This window comes from Etheostoma cragini, chromosome 13 (assembly GCF_013103735.1).
Source record: "Etheostoma cragini isolate CJK2018 chromosome 13, CSU_Ecrag_1.0, whole genome shotgun sequence".
Lineage (NCBI taxonomy): Eukaryota > Metazoa > Chordata > Actinopteri > Perciformes > Percidae > Etheostoma > Etheostoma cragini.
The window spans coordinates 8,074,789-8,096,581 of record NC_048419.1 but is presented as its reverse complement, the minus strand read 5'-3'; the positions used below and the strand labels follow the sequence as shown (position 1 = coordinate 8,096,581).

Here is a 21,793-nt window from a genome sequence, read left to right as displayed (position 1 = left end):
CAAACATGTCAGCTCTCAATAGTGTGTAAGAGTGCTTTGAGCATGCGTAGATTCTGTTCTTAGCTAAGAACAAATCCCAAATAAGAAAACATTGGTGAATGCCAGAATCTTTGTCAAAACTGCGTAAGTATGGTTTAAGAACACATTTGTCCTTTATAACGTTTGGAGAATAAGGCCCAATGTCACTATTTGGTTCTAGGAATAACCCCTATTAATTCTATTTGGTTCTATTAATGATGTGGGATCTAGTGTTTTCATGTTTTTATTAATCAAATTGCAATACATGAAATCTTACATAAACATTAACAATGAAGTTAAAAAAACATGAGCCTGCCAACACCTGCACCAATACGGTACATCTAGTGTTAAAAAAATACAGATGTATATTGTGTTTAGGTTTTTAGAACAATGCATTCATTATTTTGACTGTAACATGCTGCACAGTATGCTCTACTAACGCAGTGCTTCTGAACAACAAAACTATTACAGACACGCAGGCTTCTTGGGTCTTTTATGAGAGACTAAAACCATGAAATCTGAGTATGGAAGGACTGCTGTAAGTTTACAAACCACCAGATGTCACTGTCGTTGCTGCATTTGAGGCCCCAAAGCTGCATAAGGCTTCATCTTCCCATCTCTAGTGCCAATACAACTTTATCAAAGTGTTTCAATGCCAATGTTTCTCTTTTCAGTTTGAATTTGGGTTTCAATGCAAAATTTGAAAGTCACTGTGCTGGTTCCATAGACTTGCTTTTTCATTACCATAAACACACACTGTAGTTTATTTGGAATTTAACAAACACACAAATCACATCTACACAATTGGGCTACTGCAAATACCCACTATTGCACAATATTCGCTCAACAAATGAACTATTTACTCCTGTTTAGACTACTGTTTGTTAAGAACTGCAGTAGCTTTTTGAAATAAAGTATACATTTGTAATTCCTTTTTAAAAGTTAACATCTTCACTAGGAACAATTGAGTCTCCAAAACATGTTGGTTTAGGGTCTTTTCATGGAGTTTGGGCATTCTGGGATGGAAGAAAAACGTGCTCCGGTTTATGGCATTTCTTGAAACCAATCACAATTGTCTTGGGCGGTGCTATACGCCAGAGAAAAGCCATGGTGCCTCTGTAAAATAGTCTCAGGAAGGAACTTGTTTTGGTGGAACATGTGTACGTTCAAAAGCAGTTTTAGTTGTGTAACAGAAAACTCACAGACAGATAGTCTTGCTAGCTGTCTGGATTTACCGTGCAGAGCTCTGAGGAGCAGAGTTTAAAGTGCCAACACAAAGAAAGCCCAAGACAATGGATTTCCGGCCTAAATGAGTGAAATCCGACAGATTTTTAGAAATGTACTCAATGTGTGTTCTTACAGCCAAAAATCATTAAAAGGTGCTGTGTTACACACTTCTAACCAAAACTAACTGATGCTGGATGTGTAAATGCCCAGATGTTTCTTGAATTATCAACATGGGGTGGCTGTGGCTCAGGGGTAGAGCTGAGGTTGCCTGCCAATTGGAAGGTTGGGGGTTCAATCCCTGGCCCTGCAGTCTACATGTTGAAGTGTCACTGGGCAAGACACTGAACCCTGAGTTGCCCCTGATGCTGCGCCAATGGAGTGTAAATGTGTGTGAGTGTGTATCTGATCAGCAGGTGGCACCTTGTACGGCAGCCTTGGCCACTGAGTGTGAATGGTGAACGGTTCCTGTATGATGTAAAAGCGCTTTGAGTAGTTGTTAATACTAGAAATGCGTTATATAAATTCAGTACATTTACATTTAATCCTAACACTTGCCTGACAAAGAAAAATGTAGTAACGTACCTCGTTCTTGCTCTTTCATCCATCTGTGTATCCAAATATTCAGTCTGTGACAGGGTGGGATTTCTGTTGGCAAGCGGGTGTGCTGCTACATGAAGGCTATCACAAACTTGAAGATCTTCATTTGTATATTCAGCCTCTCCACGTCCCTGTTGTAAGCTGTCAGCATTCTCCTCCTGGGAAAGAATGTATTTGTTTTGATCATGACACCCAATAGGCATTTGTAGCTGCTGCTGCTGATAAGCTCTCTCCTGGGCCAAGCTCTCTGTGTCCGACTCCACAGAGTCCCACTGGTTGGTCAGAACCGCTGGTCTCGGAGAAGGAGGCCTCCCTCTCTCAGTCAACACTTGAGTCATCTTCTCATGTTTGAGTCCTTCATCCATGTTGGTTTGCTTCATGAAGATCTGCACATCTACGTAGTTGTCAAAAGTGAAATGCTGTAGCAGGATGGATATACACTGCATCCAACAAACAAACAAGATATATTTATTGTACAAGATGAACACTAGGGGTGGGGGAAAAAATCAATGAGGGATATGCAGTATCGCAATAATTTCCGTGACAATACTGTATCAATACACAGAAGTATCCATCTTTATTACATACCAACACATACAGTATTTATGTGTTCAGTCAGTCAGTTTGTCTGCTTGGCGATCCCATTTTACAGTAAGATAAACACACAGAAAAACGTTTCTTTTTAGATAAAACAGATGCTGACAAAGCTTCTTTTTGGGGACATAGTTAGAAATTGGGAAAAATGTTAAGGTGGAAAACACCGTAAATTTCAACATATCTCAGAATATCGTATCATGACAAAAGTATCGTGATGATATCGTAACAAGAGGCCTCTGGTGATTTCCACCCATAATGAACAACAGGCTGTAAAAGGAGCATTTATGTGTTCATTTCACAGCTTTGAACTGCAACTTTCTGCGAGGGTAAAATGCAGGTTTAATAGGATAAGATCGTGAATAGGATGCATCAAAAACCTCATATTCCAGCATGCAGACATGTATGTAGCCTACTTTAATAATATATTTGAATTCTTGAAGCCTTTCTGACAACTCGGAAAAAGTCAGAAACAACCCAAGCTTGCCATTTGCACTTGAATAAGTCACTAAATCCATACGCTAAACGCATGTCAGCATCGTCTCCACCAGAGTAACTCGCTCTGGTCTTTTAATTTATCTTTTTCTACACAATATAATGTCCAGGTAGGGCTGCACAATTAAACAAATTTTAATCACGGTTGCGATTTTGACTTCCCACGATTAAATTTGCGTGATCGAGCAATTTTTTTTAAATGCGTCATTTCATATAACGCTCCGTTTTTTTTCATAGTGCATCTACCGCTCCGTAAACCCTGTCGGCTCATGTGCCAGTCCGAGTTGTTCCCTGCATCGCGCAGCTTAATTTCTAGATGTAGACAGTCACAGAGGACAGAGTAACGGGAGGAAAATTCAACAGATAGTAGTCGTTTATACGTCGGTCTCAAGGTTTACCAGTTTACCATTAAACGCATCAATTTGTCCCGTATGTTATTCAGACAACAGCAGTGAGCAGTGCTAGCTAGTCGGTGCTAGTTTCTGTTAGCTCACAGGCTCTAGGGCGCAATTACATTTCTCCTCTAGAACGCACCAGTGCACATAATGTCCTCGCATCCGCTGCAATGTTGTTATGGATATGGTTTAATTTTGCGTTACACATTTCTTCTGTAAAGTCTTGCCTGTGTTGGATCTCTCCTCTACTCTCTCTCGTCTTACTCTCCGCGCAGCCCTGCCACACAGCACCAGTCAACACTTCTGACATTTGTCTACAGTTTTGATTGTTAACACAGCTGCATATTGTTTAAATATGAGGAGCAAACCTGTGTACCAGTGTTTCCGCGGGTATGTTTTCGCGGCAACCACGGCAAAGAACACAGAAAAAGTTACTGAATGCAACTAACTTCAGTTGGTAGAGTAACAGCGTGTGAGACGGAGCTGCTGGACCTGGGCCAGAGATGTGACCCATGGCCGGAATATCATAGTTCATAAAAATGCAGCGCAGTGACGATACAGACATTTCATACACACAACGTGTGTATCCGCCGTTCGACCTGTGCTGGACCCGTTCATAATGAGTCAGCCGTCTCTGAGCCTATGTGACATTAGCATTTGTTTTGATTAAAATCAACAAATAATTGAGAATAATCGTGATCACTATATTGATCAAAATAGTCGTGATTATCATTTTGGCCATATCGTGCAGCCCTATGTCCAGGTAACTTGACAAAGATGAGCGATTCAGATTTATTTCTGCGGCCAAGCCAGAAATATGAAGTAGCCTATTAGTTGTATAGTCATTAACTTGGGAAAACAGGGGAGGGCCATGAATTTTTATTCTTTGTTGAGGGGAGGGTCATTCAATTTTTTTAGTCTACGGGTCGGGCCAACTTTTGTAGTCATGAAAACAGTAAAATATCAAATTGTGGCTTGTTCGGTGCATATTTTTGCCATGTAGCTCCATGTTGTTCTCTCAGTCTCGCTCCCCCATCGCTAGCAGATGGTTCCATCCCTGTTTAGTCAGCCAGAGAACATGCGATTTCCCAAACTAAATAAATTTCGTCCGCACATATAAACCATACAATGTAAATATAAATTATTAATTGTTAATAATATACAGTCTATGACTTAAACACAAAACTGCTTTTCTTCTCTATCGCGTTGTAACTAAGACATCTGCTGAAAAAATAATTATATTCATTAGCATGATATCCGTACTGTTTAGTTCAATAACACCCAAACAACAACGTACGTAAACATAGCGTAACAAACGCGAGCTTTTATTTTGAAACGTTGAAGCTTGCGGACAGCACGCAACCGGGAGGGTATGACACGGGAGGTCTCCAGATTGCAGCCGTACCCGATTTAAATATCCTTTTCGGTCGCGGTGATGATTTGTGAAATTGTGCAAATTACAGCCTTTTCAAGTCATTTGAGAAGAAATGAGTGGTAGCATGCAGGCTTCTAAATTGACCCTCCTCTGAGGAATGGAGTTTTGGATGATAACAATACTTTTTCAGCTTCGGCAGCTTTACCTATGCTAAAATAATATGACTGAGGAAGCCTAGTGACGAGTCCAAAGCAACCAGTTAACGTGTTGAATTTGTTATTACCCATAGTGCTTTGCAGGATGGTTTTAATGTTGTCTTGTTTTATTTCACGTGAATACTAGTTTACTAGAGGAGTAACTTAGTATTTGAAGTAATGCAGGGAGTGTGGATTTAGTTTCCATCCTCATTGGGTTTCCGTAACCATGTTAGTAAGTAAATCTACTGAAATGGCCACCACCACAGTGGAGTGGGATGTGTAACAAAAGAAAGCAGAGGTTGACGTAAGGTACATGTTAATAAAAGCAATGATTTAGGGTTACTCTAGCCAAGTACTAAACAATACAGATGGCAATTGGACATTGTTGTTAAGTGACGTGCCTCATTTACCCAATCAAATTGATTGGGTATTCAAGTCACGGTCAAGTCTATGTCAACTAAATACCCCAAAACTTCTCCGGTATCCCCATATATAAATAACAGTCCTTAATTAACAGTCATTTAATGGAAATTGGCAATAATTTGACTTGTCGCATAGGAATGAAAAGCTCAAGTGTTTCTAATAACATTAACGTAGGCTCCGTTCTGTTAGACTAGGGTACCAGTAAAGACATACCTAACAAACAGTTGTATACTCATGATTGGATCTGACACATAAAAGGATTGCAGCCAGAGTTCAAAATGTACTTTGGTACTTTTTTTGTCCACCAGCCAAATGGCTAGTGAATGTTCAAATTTTACTGGCCACTCGATTACCATTGTTTTTTTGGCTGGTGAGTGAAGCAAATCTACCAGCCAATAGCATCTTTTACAAGCATTTGGCTAGAAGTTGCTGCTAATTCTGAACCCTGATTGCAGCCATTATTAGTTAGGAATTATTGAAGTGAAAGTAGAACCAGCTAGTTGTGTATTTTCCTTTCAATTAAGCTCTCGAACTAAAGAAAAAGAGTAACGTAACTGTTGTTATAGGTTATGTTGTCACTGTTTGTCAAGTGTAAAACAGAAAGGTAGCCTTGTCTATTATATTTTACCTTCGCTTACCTATATTACATTGTAAAAGTAACTTATATCGCTGGCACAACGCTGTGGAGATAGGTCTGGCAATGCGAGACTGGTAAACTTTAGCTAGCTAGTACAAAAGCGATCTGTCAGCTAGCTAGCTAACGTTAGCTTAGAAGCTACTGTAACGTCATATTTGGCAAAACGACCCTAGCGATGGGTAAAAAAACAAATGGACATCAGTTTAAAACATGTAAACATATCTACTTTATGTATTTAACGTTATAGTGTCAATGAATGTAAAACACTTAAATGTGCCGTGTTAAACATGTTAGGGAGAAAGTGAATTCGTTTAGACACTTGCCTGTTTTCCTGTCAGTACTCCACAGCACAGTTACTATAGAAACCCCGACGCAAACATGTTGCCTTCATGTGCCCCTTGTAAAAGCTCTTACTTTATTACAAAAGGTTAACTTCTTGAATGTATTATAAGCACATACGAATCCGAATTATGGATGTATGTTATCGCGACAGACTCGTCGTTATCTCGTCAAAACTAGAAATAGGTATAACTACAGATTAAAAGCTCCGTTCCATGCATGCCAGGAAAAAGGCATAAGTTCCCTGAAATGGAATCAGCCCCGTTTTGTCTGGCGTGTATTCGTGTGAATGCAACAGCTGTTATGTTTAGATGTCAAGTTAGATTAACCATTTTTAAAGAACCCACACTGCATTAATTTGAAGCATCGCCCTCATCCATCCCACTTGCCTGCAAGGTTTTGACAAGTTTGTGGCACTGTCTTAAAGTGGTGTTACTCATGGCTTCATGCATAGCTTTGGCCGAGATGGTCAAGAAACTTTGGCCAATAGATGTCGCTATATACTCGCAAATGCAAGGTATTTTTCGACACATGTACCGCATTTCATGACTCGCTTTCATCACAGAAAATATTTAATTTTTCGAGTCACTAATTTACTTAAAGTGAGTGGTCAAAAGCAAAGCAGCCATAGAAACTAACACGATTGAGCCCATTCTAACAAAATGCTACCATGTGGCTTATGGTCTTCTTATAACAAGGGCTATGCAGAAGATAAGAAACGTCAGGGAGAGGGTTAAGATTTTTTTTATTGTCAAAGCAGTGACATCCCAGTATTCAAAACACTTGACACAGGTCTCGACATGAGAACTTACAGCTCAATTGTGCATACAACAAGAATTCCCCAGTCCCAAACCATGCAATAGTAATCCCTGAACCCAGTTTTATTTTTTACACTCTTTAGCTTGTTGTAACTCTTGCTATAAGAGGGTTACTTTCTTGGAAGAAAAGAAAAAATTCTCAGAAGCCGCTGAAGTGATGAATGTTTTAGTCAACCTCCTCAATGGTTGGTCCGGAAGATCCACCGCCAGGTGCAGCACCACCAGCTCCAGGGAAGCCACCAGGCATGCCTTCTGGCATACCACCAGGCATGCCTCCAGCTGTCTGGTACAGTTTGGTGATGATGGGGTTGCACACCTTCTCCAGCTCCTTCTGTTGATGTTCATACTCCTCCCTCTCGGCAGTCTGCAAAAGAGGGCATTAGTGATCGGGCCTTTTATGACCAAAAAATAAATTTAAAAAAAGATGTAAAAGATTTACCTGGTTCTTGTCCAGCCAGCTAATGACCTCATTGCACTTCTCCAAAATCTTTGACTTGTCGTCATCACTGATCTTGCCAGCCAGCTTTTCATCTTCCACAGTGGACTTCATGTTGAAAGCGTACGACTCCAGGCCATTCTTAGCAGACACCTTGTCACGCTGGACGTCGTCTTCAGCCTTGTACTTCTCAGCCTCCTGGACCATGCGTTCAATGTCCTCCTTGCTGAGACGACCTGGGAGCAATTTGAAAATTGTAAAAAATGTGTCACAGTAAATTTAAGATTACTCTATACTAATTTTTTAACTTACCCTTGTCATTGGTGATTGTGATCTTATTCTCCTTGCCGGTGCTCTTGTCTACAGCAGAGACATTCATGATACCATTGGCATCAATATCAAACGTCACCTCAATCTGGGGAACACCACGGGGAGCAGGAGGGATGCCCGTCAGCTCAAACTTGCCCAGGAGGTTATTGTCCCTGGTCATGGCACGCTCACCCTCATAGACCTGTTGAAGTACGCCCAATTAAGCAGACATTTGGAAATTATGCGTTTACAGTTCTAACAACTTTAGTTCGCTCAGACATCCAAGGAAGGTTAGTGCCATCTTTGGTCTTGCAACCTCTGGTGGAAACTACGAATGGCAGGAATAAACGTCATCACTGCGAAATTAAGAGCCAGTTAGTTAACGTTTGCGTACCTGGATGAGCACACCAGGCTGGTTGTCAGAGTAGGTGGTGAAGGTCTGAGTCTGCTTGGTAGGAATGGTGGTGTTTCGTTTGATCAGGACAGTCATGACACCTCCAGCAGTTTCAATACCCAGGGACAGAGGGGTGACATCCAGTAGCAGCAAGTCCTGGACATTCTCAGACTTGTCCCCAGATAAAATGGCAGCCTGGACAGCTGTAAATACAAGAAACCATTACAGTTAGACAACCTGCTTATGTTGTCAAGGTTGACAATGCAAATGGAAAAGATGTGCCTCCATCTGGCTCACAACACTTACCAGCTCCATAAGCCACAGCTTCATCTGGATTGATGCTCTTGTTGAGTTCCTTTCCATTGAAGAAATCTTGAAGTAGCTTCTGGATCTTGGGGATACGGGTTGAGCCACCGACCAACACAATGTCATGAATCTGCCCTTTATCCATCTTGGCGTCACGTAGTGACTTCTCCACGGGGTCCAAAGTTCCACGGAAGAGGTCAGCGTTGAGCTCCTCAAAACGAGCCCTGGTTATTGAGGTATAGAAGTCAACGCCCTCGTACAGTGAGTCGATTTCAATGCTGGCCTGGGTGCTGGAAGACAGGGTGCGCTTTGCCCTCTCACAAGCGGTGCGCAGACGACGGACAGCTCTCTTGTTGTCGCTGATGTCCTTCTTGTACTTTCGCTTGAACTCAGCGATGAAGTGGTTGACCATGCGGTTGTCAAAATCTTCCCCACCAAGATGCGTGTCTCCAGCAGTGGACTTTACCTCAAAGATGCCATCCTCGATGGTTAAGATGGACACATCAAAGGTGCCACCACCAAGATCAAAGATTAGGACATTCCTTTCAGACCCAACCTGAAATTAAATTTGTGTCAACCTTTTTCCAAAGCATTCCATCATGGGACAACCTCCACTTGGTCATAGATAGCATTCAGGTATTGTTGAAGTTTCCTACCTTCTTGTCCAACCCATAGGCAATGGCAGCGGCGGTTGGTTCATTGATGATACGCAGAACGTTAAGGCCAGAGATTGTGCCAGCATCCTTGGTGGCCTGGCGCTGGGAGTCATTGAAGTAGGCAGGTACTGTAACTACAGCATTGTTGACAGTCTAAAAAGACAAACAAGCAATACATTGGCATGGCTGGGACAAAATAAGGCAAGCTTTAATGTAAATAATGCTAAATTACACACTTTTCCGAGGTAGGCTTCAGCAATCTCCTTCATCTTTGTCAGCACCATAGACGAGATCTCCTCTGGGTAGAAGGACTTTGTCTCACCCTTGTACTCAACCTGAACCTTGGGACGGGTGTTGTCATTGATAACATTAAACGGCCAGTGCTTCATATCCGACTGCACAACAGTGTCGTCAAACCTGCGCCCAATAAGTCGTTTGGCATCTGCAAAAGACAAAAGGGAGCTTTTAAAAAAAATCTGTAATTAGTGCTTCCATAAAGAAAATCACTCAGAAATCCAAGGAAGGAGTTGGGCCATCTTTGGTCTTTCAACCTCTGGTGGAAACTACGAATGGCAGGAAAATAGTCACAGTGAAAGTACTTTACTAAGTAATTTACAATCTGTATTTCTCAGTCTTGTTTCATTCTTTTCTCATGTTTAAAGACAACTACACCACTAAAAATGTGTTGCCGTTTGTCAGGAGAGTGACAAGAATGACAGACTCACCATTTAATATAAAAAAGGTATTCTTACCAAAAACTGTGTTGGTGGGGTTCATTGCAACCTGATTCTTGGCTGCATCTCCAATCAGCCTCTCAGAATCTGTGAAGGCCACATAGCTGGGTGTGGTCCTGTTGCCCTGGTCATTGGCAATGATTTCAACTTTGCCATGCTGGAACACACCAACACAGGAGTAGGTGGTCCCAAGATCAATGCCAACTGCTGGTCCCTTAGACATGTTTCCTATAGAAATAATAGTTAATTATTCAGTGCTGTACAAAAAACAGCTGCGCATGACACTAAAGTATAACTTCCAATTGAACCTAAAATGAAAGCTAATCATTGAAATGTTATACAAACAATGAGTTACAGCATGACATGCAGGAACACCCAATTGAGATTTATTCAAATAAATGCATAGTAGACCAAGAACATCATGCTGTCGAGTTTGGGTAGGAATCACCAGACACCTGATATCACGCTACAATATTGCGATTTTAAAACAATGTAATATTCTGCAATAAATTACAATTCATAACCTTGTTCAAACTTCTAATTTTCCCAATTTCAAATGCCGTCCCTAAAAGGAAACGTTCTTAACATCCGTTTTATCTAAACTGATACATTTCTTTCCACATCACTTCAATTTCATTAATGCAAAAAAGGATTGTCAAGCAGACCAACAGATCAGCATATCAACACAAAAGATCAATACTTGGCACCTGTGTATCAATACAGTATTTCCTCTGAAGATATCGCGATACTACGCTATATCGATTTCCCCCCCACCCCTACTGCAGAGCAGAGTTATGCCAGTTAAACTCAGGATTACATGAAGATACAAACTCTGGTGGCTTATGTATAGCATTTTAACGAACAAAGTGATTTATAAAAGTGACTTCCAGCTCTACGTTTAAATGAAAGGGGTGGTTGTGGTAATAAAGGGTCACCACCGTTGTTTCAAAAGAAAATCGCAGAGCGCATGGCGCTAGCTCTGGCCATGTGACAATGAGAAGTTAAGTTTGGCCACAACAGCTAGAGTTATACCGGAAAGGGGGATTAAATAACGTAATCCTCATTAAAATCCAAACAGTTAATCAAACTGAACTGGAAGAGCTTGGTTATAACAGTTCGACTGAACTGCAATACAAGTTATGGCGCATAGTGACAAACTCTGAAAATCCAACCGGAAGTCAGTTCATTCTGGATAGCTTGACAACGGTTGCTCGAGAACATTCTCGAACGTCTCAGAATCCCTACCCCCACCCTCCCCACTCCGCTAAGTAGCTAACGTTAGCTTCAGCTAAAACTCGATGCGAGGCCAAACAAGCACAGTACAATCTATCAATCTACATCTTCACTCAACACCAGTAATAAAAAAAACTAAGTAAATATCGTGTGTCAGTAAATTGAGTTATAGATAGTGAGCGAGCAAAACGTTACCTAGCAACCTAGGTAACGTTCCGAGAGGTGTGGGGAATCTGTCCTAAAGAATATTCGTAAGATATTGTTGTGATTAATCTAAGTAGCTATAACTTACCGAATTGTTGAACCAAAGATGAATTTAGATGTTGGAATGGAGAGCGGCGAGGTTGACTTGTCCTTGCCGGTATGAGGAGGGAAAGGGAGGACGAATTGTTCTCAGAGCTATTTATATCACCGGCAAAGCAGCCAATCAACGTCGAGTCGCTGAGTCTTTCCTCAACGGTCCACCAATGACGCTTTTGATGACGTCAATAACGAGCCCGCCCATTTCCTGTATTTCATAATCATTATATATCTTGTGAATGGCGGCCGCGTGGTTTAGGGCGTTATCTTTGTGTGGTGATACGGGAAAAAGGACCCTTTCATCCAAGATTGTATATCCATACGAAGTATTTATATGCATAAGTAGACAATAGAATTGTCTTATACTTCTATTCTATTGAGAAGGTAGGTAGAGGCCAGCAGGAGCGATTTAATCCTGTCATAGGCCTCGGGGCGTGGCTAAAGCGATGACGACATGAAAATTGATAACCAACAGTCCATGATGCATGAATAATATATACATTACATATAGATCGTTTTGCTTCCGGTAACTACCACAATGAACCGATTTACCTCTGCAAACATATAGCTAAATCAAGCCTCACCCCAAACGTACTGTAATTGAATATACTTAAGATATACTTATTATTTTATATTAAATTTCCAATAGCAAAAGTTCTGAAAACACTATCAGCAATACATTCTGCACCGCTGCAAACACTACATCATTGGCATTGCACAACATTCTAGACCCTATACAACCACTAATTGCCCATTTTTATTACCACTTCCACAGCAATTCATTCTAGTATCTTTGTGGGCCCCTGTCACTTAAGGCCCCTACTCTCTTCTTTCGTATCTGTAGGCTACAATCTCACTGATGCAAACTGCAAATCAGATTCATTTACTATTATTAGTTATGACTTATATTATTTGGAGGTGCAGGAGTGCAGTTTCGGATTGTTCCAGTCAACTTTAACCCTGGTTACCTTTTGACTAGGCAGTGAGGTTCACATCACTCATCCATGTTTTGACAAAAGATGCCATTGTGTTGTAGCAAAATAGAATTTATTTGTACATTTAAACACAAAATGTATAGAGTATTTACACGGTGCAATTCAGTACTAGCAAGTTACAACATTATTTTATGTATAAACATTTCCTGTTTTTTACAAGTGCGGTAAAAAAACTAATCAGCTTGATCTGGGAGCATGATAAGGGTGTATAAGGGTGACATTGCTGATGTTATAAATGTTGTATTTTATAGATTGTTAAAGCTCTGTCTCCTTTATGTCACACTTGGCAGATTTTTGTCCCGGGGTTTGAGGAGGAATTGTCTGCTCTTCATTTTCAATCTCTGTTTCTGCCATCGCAGCTGTGTTTACCACCGAGGTTATCGCAGTTGGTCTTTCAATTTCGTACCGTGTGAATGCCGTGTTAAAGAGCCCTGAGAGAGAGAGAGAAAGAGAGAGAGGGTTTCCATAAGAAGTAGCTCCTTCAAAGTACATACAGAAACACGTCACTGCCCAATTTCTGTGGAAAGACAAGTGTCACCAGAGACTGAAGGCTTGAACTGCACAGCAAATTCAATAAGTCCCCTATTTATTGTTAAATAAAATGAATTCAGGAACATAATTAAGTAGCAGTCTAATAAGACAATTCAAATGTACAAAGGAATAGACAAAATACAGATACACATTCAAGGGCATGTTTTACTAATCTTAATTAAATCCTATAGCTAAAAGTTGCATTTAATAATAATCACATTGAATTTCAACCCATAGCACAACCTTCTATCCCCAATGTGTTCACAAGGCATGTCAAGGGAACAAGAGGAATTTGAATGTTTGCAATTGGATTCCAGTCTCTGCTGACACAAATGTTCTTCAGTAAATCTGCATCTTCTTACCTCGTCGCCTTTGTCCTTGGGAGTTCTTGTCTTCCTGGCTTGATTTTGATTTACTGCTATCGTCTGATGGATCCGAGTCCTCATTCTCTGTAACAATAAAAACTGTCAAGTGTGTTTTTTTTTAAATATCTTTCAAAAAGAAAGTGCTTGCAGCTTAACTAAAAGATGCAGAAAATGGGAATATTTGCTTACCTCTCTTCCAGATAATGTGGGCTCTCCTCAGCTTGATGGCAAAAAAAATCACTACTACCAGAAGACCAAAAATCAGGCATGTAACCAGGAAGACCAGTAATGATGAACCTCCTGGAGTGTCTATCTGCATTTTTGGGTCATTAACGTTCCCTGGGAATTAACAGAATGGTCGTAGTTAAGTTCAGCAAAGACTTCATCAACTTATTTTAAGTAAATCCTATTCATTTATACTTTGTGTAAGCAGACACTAATACTGATGACAGTGTGAATATACCTGTTATGTTTCCTTCTGTGCCGTTATGGGATGTGATCTCCTCTGTTGTCTCAGATGTCCATTCTTTAAGGAATTATGAAGAACGAAAGTGTAATCAATAACACATACTTACATAAACTGCTGCAGCCTGTATTCTGAATAGAACAACTCAATTGCGGTTGTTTACAATCACCACTAGGTGGGATCAGACTGACGTTTGTCAAGAATAGTTTGCCATATAATCTCACTGGAAATCTTACCTGTTGTGCTTGTTGCATTGTCATTCCTCGTGGTTGAGCCTTATAATACAGAGAATGAAAAAATAAATAACCTTCATGAGAAGATACAGGTATTTTTTAAAAGAAAATTATTTCTGTATGGCATGAAGACAAGCAGATGGATAACTGAATGTCATTTAAGAAATAACTGTGAGGTCGTGTGTAACATTTAATCAAAATTAATGTATCGCTCTTATATCTTTGGGTTAAAATATTTAAGAACATTCTAACAGCATTTAGTTTGATCTTTGAAGACTGTATGTCTCGGAAAGGCTCCTTAACTGCATGATGCCTCATAGTTCCATTCTCAGAATCAGTGGTGGAGTGTAACTAAGTACATTTACTCGAGTGCTGTACTTAAGTACAAATGTTGAGGTACTTCTACTTTTCAGTAGAGAAATATTGTGCTTTTTACTCCACTGCATTCATCTGACAGCTTTAGTTTCTAGTTACTTTACACATTCCGATTTCTGCACACAAAACACATTTATAAAATCCGACATGTCGCTATGAAAAAACTACCCAACAATACACGGGCAATCAGTTTGCTACAGCTGAAATGAAAAGCTTAGTTGATTGACACAACTGTTTGGACCGTTTACACTTTCTAAAGTGGGAGGATTTTTCTGCATGGAGTACTTTTACTGATGATACTTAGAAACTTTTACTTAAGTAACTTTTTCAGTGCAGGACTTTTACTTGTAAACAAGTGTTTTTACAGTGTGGTATTAGTTCTTTTACTAAAGTAAAGGATCTGAATACTTCTTCCCCCACTGCTCAGAATTGACTGAGACTGAGTTTCACTCTATACTCTGAGACTTCCGTCACAGGAAACAGATCTAGTGGTATCACAACTATAGTGGTGGTTATGCATCTGTTTTAAATGCACTGTGAAAGCTGAGATATTTGTAGTTTCCAAGCCACGGGCTGACTGCAATATATTTTCTATGTGCTTTACAGAGAAATAAACATGGAATGAGAATAGAGGAAAATCCATGTAAGGCTCATTAATCCACACTGTTATTTACGCTGTACTTTACTTCTTTAGATACTGTATATTTTTAATAAATAAATGTAGACATTATTGTAATGTTTTATGAATACTAAGTTTTTGAGGTATGCCATAATTTAAATCTGACTGGACATGTATTCTGCCATGTAATTTCTTTGGCGTTGTTGGTTAAATATTTCTACTGTTTCTATTGAACCTTTTCGTCATGTTCTGCATTACATCATGTTACGTGGAATATCATGTGATGTACAAACCAATATAAAAATCTGTATGGCACACCCTCCATATTTCTCAAAAATCCATTCACTCTCACATCCTTTCAGTCCTCCTAGACATTTTTTAATGAGTGACAGATTTGATAATGGGAAGATGCCGAGGGCCAATGATCCCTTCTGACACATTATTTTAACAAAAAAACTCATCTACAAATGTACAAATTCTATTTTCTTTGTCACAATTATTGTTTTGTTTGTTGTTTGTTTTTAATGGCAATGTAACAAAATTAACGCCTCTTAGGCGTGAATAAATCTAAAAAAAAAAAAAAATTAAAAAGAAAATTCTGCCTTACATTTTTACTTTTTACATCTGTAGTCAAATCGCTGCACATAGTGTATGGAATACTTTCAACTTGAAGTTGATAAATATCTTAACTTCCTGTTCATTTTAAAAATGACATAGTATGCGTAATGCAAAGTTTATTAACATTTAAGCTTACAACATATGACTCTTGCTCTTATCTTTCACAAACCAAAGCCTTTCCTTGGACCTATACTGGCTCCCCATTTAATACAGAATCCAGTTTAAATCCTCCTCATCACCTACAAAGCTCTCGATAGCCTTGCCCCCTCCTCCCTCACTGAGCTCCTGCCCCATCGTATTCCCAGCCTCACATCTTAGCTGTTTCTTTTTGTTTCTATGCGGTTTTGCTGCACCTTTTTAAAATGTATCTCTATAAACTACAATACTAGGTGAGGAAATCCCCAGAGGCCTCACAATGCGATGTCATCACAATACTTATGTCACGACACAATATTATCACGATGTGATATGATTGCCATTTTAAACAAATTGCAATTAGCTTTTTTCAACTTCAAATATTTTCCCAATTTCTAATCAGTTCCCCAAAAGGAACTTTTGTCAACATCTGTTTTATCTAAAAACATACATTTCTCTGTTTGTTTGTCTCACTTCAATTTTGTTACTGCAAAATGGGATTTGCAAGCAGACAAACTGACCAACACATGTGTAATGATAGATCCATACTTGGCGTCTGTGTATAGAAAGAGTATTGAAACGTAAAATATCGCTATAATATGCTGTGTTGACTTTTCCCTCCACCCCTAGTTGTTATTGATGTTTTTATACTGAGCTCACTATTGTTTTTACTCTGTAAAGTGCCTTTGAGTACCTTTTAAAGCGATATATAAAATAGATTAATTATTATTATTATTATTACAAATGATAAAAGTCACTAACCACTTGTGTTGAGCGGTGAGCCTGTGGATGTAACAGGGTTCAGAGGAAATCCAGTGGGTGCAGGGGCTGTCTTTGGCTCACTGGAGGAAAAAAGCTGATTGGAGGGAACAGTTGATAACTGTATAGAGCTGTGGGATGAAGTCCTATCCACCTCTGTGGCTACATGGTACACTGTTGTTCTCCCATGTCTGGACCAGCTGCTTGTTGTTGTTTGCCCCTTTGTTGACCCTTGAGGCTGGATTATGGGTGATCTGGTCGTGGTTGTGCGCCGGGACTTTGTCACTGTGACAGAGAGGGTATTTACATTATTCTTTAAAGTATATTATGCTCATTCATAGGTTCATAGTTGTATTTAGAGGTTGTACCAGAATAGGTTTATGTGGTTACATTTTCAGAAAACACCATATTTTTGTTGCACTGTACATTGCTGCAGCTCCTCTTTTTACCCTGTGTGTTAAGCTCTATGTTTTAGCTACAGAGTGAGACATCTCACTTCTGTTCCATCTTTGTTGGGAGTCGCACATAAGCAGTAGCTAGATAAGGACTACTAGCCAGTCAGAAGCAGAGTATGAGTGCGTGCCCTGGCAGAACCTAGGTAAGGACTACTAGCCAGTCAGAAGCAGAGTATGAGTGCTTGCCCTGACAGAACTTAGTTAAGGACTACTAGCCAGTCAGAAGCAGAGTATGAGGGCTTGCCCTGACAGTAGCTAGGTAAGGACTACTAGCCAGTCAGAAGCAGAGTATGAGTGCGTGCCCTGACAGAACCTAGTTAAGGACTACTAGCCAGTCAGAAGCAGAGTATGAGGAATTGCCCTGACAGTAGCTAGGTAAGGACTACTAGCCAGTCAGAAGCAGAGTATGGGAGCGTGCCACGCTAGCAGTTAGGCCAGCATTATAACATGCAACAAAGTGACGCATGTTTGTCCCAGAAGTAAAGGCTGGACTACAACAGAGCTGTTTGGAGCTGTTTGTGAACAGTGTTTTCGGTTGGACATGGAAAGTCCCTTTTGGGGTACTTTGGGCTTTTTCACTTTGTAAACCTATTACAGTGCCAGGGCATGTTATAGATATGTATAACATGTTTTGCTATTGTATAGTATTGGTATTTGTTTTGCTGTATTGTATTTGTTTTTCTGTTGTATAGTATTTGTTTTGCTGTTGTATAGTTTTGGTTTTGGTTTTGCTGTATAGTATTTGTTTTGCTGTTGTATAGTATTGGTTTTGTTTTGCTGTATAGTATTTGTTTTGCTGTTGTATAGTATTTGTTTTGCTGTTGTATAGTATTTGTTTTGCTGTTCTTAATTTATGAATTCCCTGTGCGGCGTCCTTGAGTGCCAAGAAAGGCGTCTTTAAATAAAATGTATTATTATTTATTATTAACACAATAATGTAAAGGGGAAAAACCAAGAAGCATAATATGAGCACTTTGAGCAGAAAACACATTTAACTCATGGAAAATCCAATTGTTTGTTTTTTCTTTTTCCTATGATTACAGGAATCAGACTATTTGTGACTGACAGAAAGAGGAAATTACAGAAGGTTGTTTTGTGTTTTACTTTTGGTCAGTTTAGTTCCACAGTCTGATGCCGCGGAAAGTGTCATGGAGCAACTAGTGCGAAAAAAACCTCCCCAGTGCTTTCCCTGTTTTGTGACGACACAACTACGCTTTCATTGTTCCTCAAATTTGACCCTTTATACAGAAGTACAGTAAACACGTTTTGGTTAATACAAGGGACATTTTTACTCAAATTGGAGTGGAGTAATTCTTTTAAAAAAAGAAAGTGAATTGTACTCACAATGTTGTTGAATGTTGACAAAGTCCATCAGAGGTTTTGAGTGCAGTGCCGGATGGCGAACAAGGCATTTCACCGTGACTCCTTTCTCCACAGAGTGAAGATGTAGCATATCCATTGAGACATATTTTTTGTCTCTATGGTGGACCTGGGCGTGTGCTGTGGAATGGGACAGATGTCATCAGTATCCATTTTTAAGCAGGTGTACCAGCAGCACCACTAGTCAAAGACACTTAATCATAAAACAACATAGCTGAGAACTCCCAATTTATACTTTCTAAAGAGAGTTTGAACTACTAATCTACAGTATGGCATTCAAATTTCCCCCAAAACAAAATGAGTGGGTCTACATGTTTGTCGTCGTCTTGAGTTTCTGTCATCAAAGGACACAATAATTAAGCGATTTTAAAGGTTATGGCTGTCACTGGGGCTTGAAATAACATCCGCCAACCCACTAACCCACCATAAGGGGGTAGAGATTACTTTAACTGTGGAAGGTAGTGTCATCAAGAGATGAGCCCACTCTGTGGTTGTTGAATCTAATTTCGATACTCCTAAAAAAGGGTAATGGCTAGTGCAAGGGCCGGATGTTAAGAAACAGTGAGTGCCCCAAGCATACCTGCTGTTTTTGTTCATGTATGCATTGCGATAGGCACAAAACTATTGGATGAAATAAAAATGTAAAGGTCCCAATGCTTGTTTAATCTCTCAGAAACAGCTGGGCCAGATGGCAGGCGATGCACCTTTCTGAGTCATGTTCATGTTACCTTCAATGCCCCACTTTGGCTTGCCTTTTTTTTGCTATGTAGCTTTTGCCATTTATTCAAATTTATTGGAAAAAATTCTTAAAGCTTTTTAGTATCTATATATATATATATATATATATATATATATATATATATATATATATATATATATATATATATATATATATATATAGTATCTTTTAACAAAAGTTAACTGAAGGGGAACATATAACTTCTTCTGGAAGCTCGTTCCATGCTCATGCTCGTGTGAAGAAATTCTTTCTCTTTTCAGACATGCATGTTCTTCAGAATTCCCTCTTAAATTGTACCTGTTTACATCTTATTGCTATGACGTTATTAACAACTTACCAAGAATTGCAGGCCCATTATTCAATTTCCAGAAGATCTGGGGAGGATAGCGATTCCCCTCAGCAGTGCATTTTATCACAAAGTTTCCGTCATGCTTTGTTACTTCTATTTTGGGAGGACCTTTAAAATAACGAACACCAGAGCATATGTTATAACATTATGATTAATTTATCATTAAATCATCAACACAATGGGCATGGTGAGTCACAGTGAAGGTTATATTGCACGAAGCAAAAATCATTGTGAACATTGTATCGTTGCTGGCTTCAACGATAAAACAATCTGTCAATTGCAACATTATTCTCACCTAACACTGTCACCTCCACTTTCCTCTCTTTTGTGCGATCACGATACTGCGAGCATGTGTAGGTTCCTCCGTCTTTGAAGGTGACGTTGGAAATACTGATGCTGAATTCTGTCTCTGACAGCTTGATGATGCTGTAGCGCTTGTCCTTTAAAGCTGAAAGCAAGTGAGGGGAGGGAAAGTTTGTTTAATATCCATCATTTGAACATCTTAAAGATTCTTTAAATTTTTTTGCCCAAACATTAGACAACGTGTGTTGCTGTTATACATGTCTTGTGTGATTGAAGCACACAATATGTCACCTTCACCTTGATTGGCATTAAAGAACATAATATATCCTTCAGGGTTCTTCCAGTCGACACTGGTCTTGTGAGCATTATTAAGTGGGCAGGTTAAGCTGAGTGTATGACCTTTTCTCACAGTCACATGCTGCCAGACCGCCAGTGAAACTGCAATCAAATAAATAGAACATAAATTTCCTTAAAAACTGACACAGAGGACAATGTCAATTCTATGCCGTACAGTTTAATAATACATGTAACACTTTACAAATTAACACCAATTCCAGGCAGCTACCCCTCCACTCTTCACACAGTTGAGCAAAACGTCCATCCCTCCCTCGCACACCGAGGTGTCCGAAGGTGAAACCCTGTTTCTCACAGTTTGACTCATCCACGTGTGTGTGTGTGTGTGTTTGTGTGGGGAGGTGGTGCGACAGGAAGAAAACTTAACTGTTTCTCCTCTACAAAAAAGCAACCCCCCTCCTGTCACACATACAGTATAATGTATTTCTGATGTGACAGGAAGTAATGTGGTCAGTTCTTTCATGGTGAAAGAGAAAGTCGTGGCTGGAGAAATGTTGTAGGTTTTTTAACGGGGGCTTTTTCTTTCCTATGGGGTGAGAATGACGAATTTTGTGCCCCCACAAAAAGAAAAACATTTGTGGGGGCATGTTGAACTTAGCAGTGAGGACAGTGGGCTTGAAGGCTACAGGTCCTCAGGACTTTTTCACATGTGTGGGTTGTGTATTACACTTAACAAATGTGTAAAAAACAGAGACAAATACTTAGTCACAAACTTTAAACTGTACGCCAACAGTTTTCTCTAAACTTTAGTGATTGGGTTTCGGACATTCTATCATTCTATTTTTTTTATTTTTAAAGCCTGATTTAAAATTAGGTAGGTAATACTATATGCAATTTAAAATATATGCATCACATAAGAACTGATAAACCAAGATATGTATTCATATTTAAACATGCATGCAAACATATATTACACAGTGCCAGAATAAAATGTCTAAAATAATTGAATGAAATGTTGTAAAATGTGGGTTAATTGGTTGAGAATCAAAATGGTTATGTAATTTATAATAGGAGACTAAAACAAAAGCTTTTCATGTAAAACATACACTAATGTCTCCAAAAGCAAGAGTTTGAGCAACATTGTTTTTAATGAAGACAAATGCAACCATTTGATTTGTCAGAAGCATCCGAGTTTGTAATTTTGCCCAAATCTTCCTGAATAAACCATCAAATTTTGGATTATCCCACTCTTTCATCAAAAGACCAGTATTTCTCATGTGCAAGTCCTCTTCCAGTCGGTTCATCAGCTGTCTTTAATGGTAAGATTTAGCTCATCTTCTCTACTTTTCCCAGCAAAGTTTGCCAGGCAACAAGTATTGAAAGTAAAGGACTCACCCTGTATGAGTAACACAAAGACGCTGAGCTCCAGCTTCACTTCCATCTCTGACACTCACTAACAATCACACTTCGACTTTGTCGCGCTTCCTCATCACTTGATCTATTTGTACAGTACTGAGGGACCTTCCGTGACATCACAGCCATGTGGTTTCCACAGGTTCAAGAGAATCTCATGTGATACCAGTAAAAAGGTTAATAGTTCATGATTTAGAATTATTAGCTACTGTTTCTGAAATTCAATGAAAGGTATACTACCCAACAGTCATTTTTTGTGATTTCATAAAAAAGTAAAAACA

The 21,793-nt window shown here is 39.4% G+C and overlaps 3 protein-coding genes, 1 long non-coding RNA gene and 1 other non-coding gene across 11 annotated transcripts in view; 1 reads left to right on the top strand and 4 right to left on the bottom strand.

Moving 5' to 3' along the window:
* Positions 1-2,277, bottom strand: part of jhy (junctional cadherin complex regulator) — a 33,009-nt gene extending 30,732 nt beyond the window's left edge. For all 4 annotated transcript variants that reach the window (XM_034889533.1, XM_034889534.1, XM_034889536.1 and 1 more), the window contains exon 1: positions 1,828-2,277. In XM_034889533.1, coding sequence (XP_034745424.1) covers positions 1,828-2,222 — 395 coding nt within the window. In that variant the 5' untranslated portion in view covers positions 2,223-2,277. The remainder of the gene's footprint in view (positions 1-1,827) is intronic.
* On the top strand, positions 247-14,944 carry LOC117955219. The gene is made up of 3 exons (XR_004658985.1): positions 247-258; positions 3,752-3,756; positions 14,662-14,944. It is a non-coding gene; the product is annotated as an uncharacterized LOC117955219 (long non-coding RNA).
* On the bottom strand, positions 7,026-11,730 carry hspa8 (heat shock protein 8). Its single transcript, XM_034889538.1, has 9 exons — positions 11,476-11,730; positions 9,969-10,178; positions 9,453-9,658; positions 9,217-9,369; positions 8,561-9,116; positions 8,255-8,457; positions 7,864-8,062; positions 7,555-7,787; positions 7,026-7,479 (listed from the first exon to the last, which is right to left on the bottom strand). Exons 2-9 carry the CDS (start codon positions 10,171-10,173, stop codon positions 7,282-7,284), a joined length of 1,953 nt encoding a protein of 650 aa, XP_034745429.1. The 5' UTR covers positions 10,174-10,178; positions 11,476-11,730; the 3' UTR covers positions 7,026-7,281.
* On the bottom strand, positions 8,130-8,222 carry LOC117956167. Its single transcript, XR_004659192.1, has one exon. It is a non-coding gene; the product is annotated as a small nucleolar RNA SNORD14 (small nucleolar RNA).
* On the bottom strand, positions 12,514-21,566 carry LOC117955209 (cytotoxic and regulatory T-cell molecule). 4 transcript variants are annotated; one of them, XM_034889539.1, is made up of 11 exons: positions 21,495-21,566; positions 20,097-20,243; positions 19,798-19,950; positions 19,491-19,610; positions 18,379-18,534; positions 16,583-16,864; positions 14,077-14,115; positions 13,838-13,900; positions 13,564-13,713; positions 13,372-13,473; positions 12,514-12,909 (listed from the first exon to the last, which is right to left on the bottom strand). In XM_034889539.1, the coding sequence occupies exons 1-11, from the start codon at positions 21,538-21,540 to the stop codon at positions 12,734-12,736; spliced, it is 1,434 nt and encodes a 477-aa protein (XP_034745430.1). In that variant the 5' UTR covers positions 21,541-21,566; the 3' UTR covers positions 12,514-12,733. The 4 variants fall into 4 exon arrangements, with proteins under 4 accessions (XP_034745430.1, XP_034745432.1, XP_034745431.1 ...); XM_034889541.1 differs by having other exon boundaries at positions 12,628-12,909; positions 13,372-13,458; XM_034889540.1 differs by having other exon boundaries at positions 12,628-12,909; positions 20,103-20,243.
* Positions 21,567-21,793: the final 227 nt, after the last annotated feature.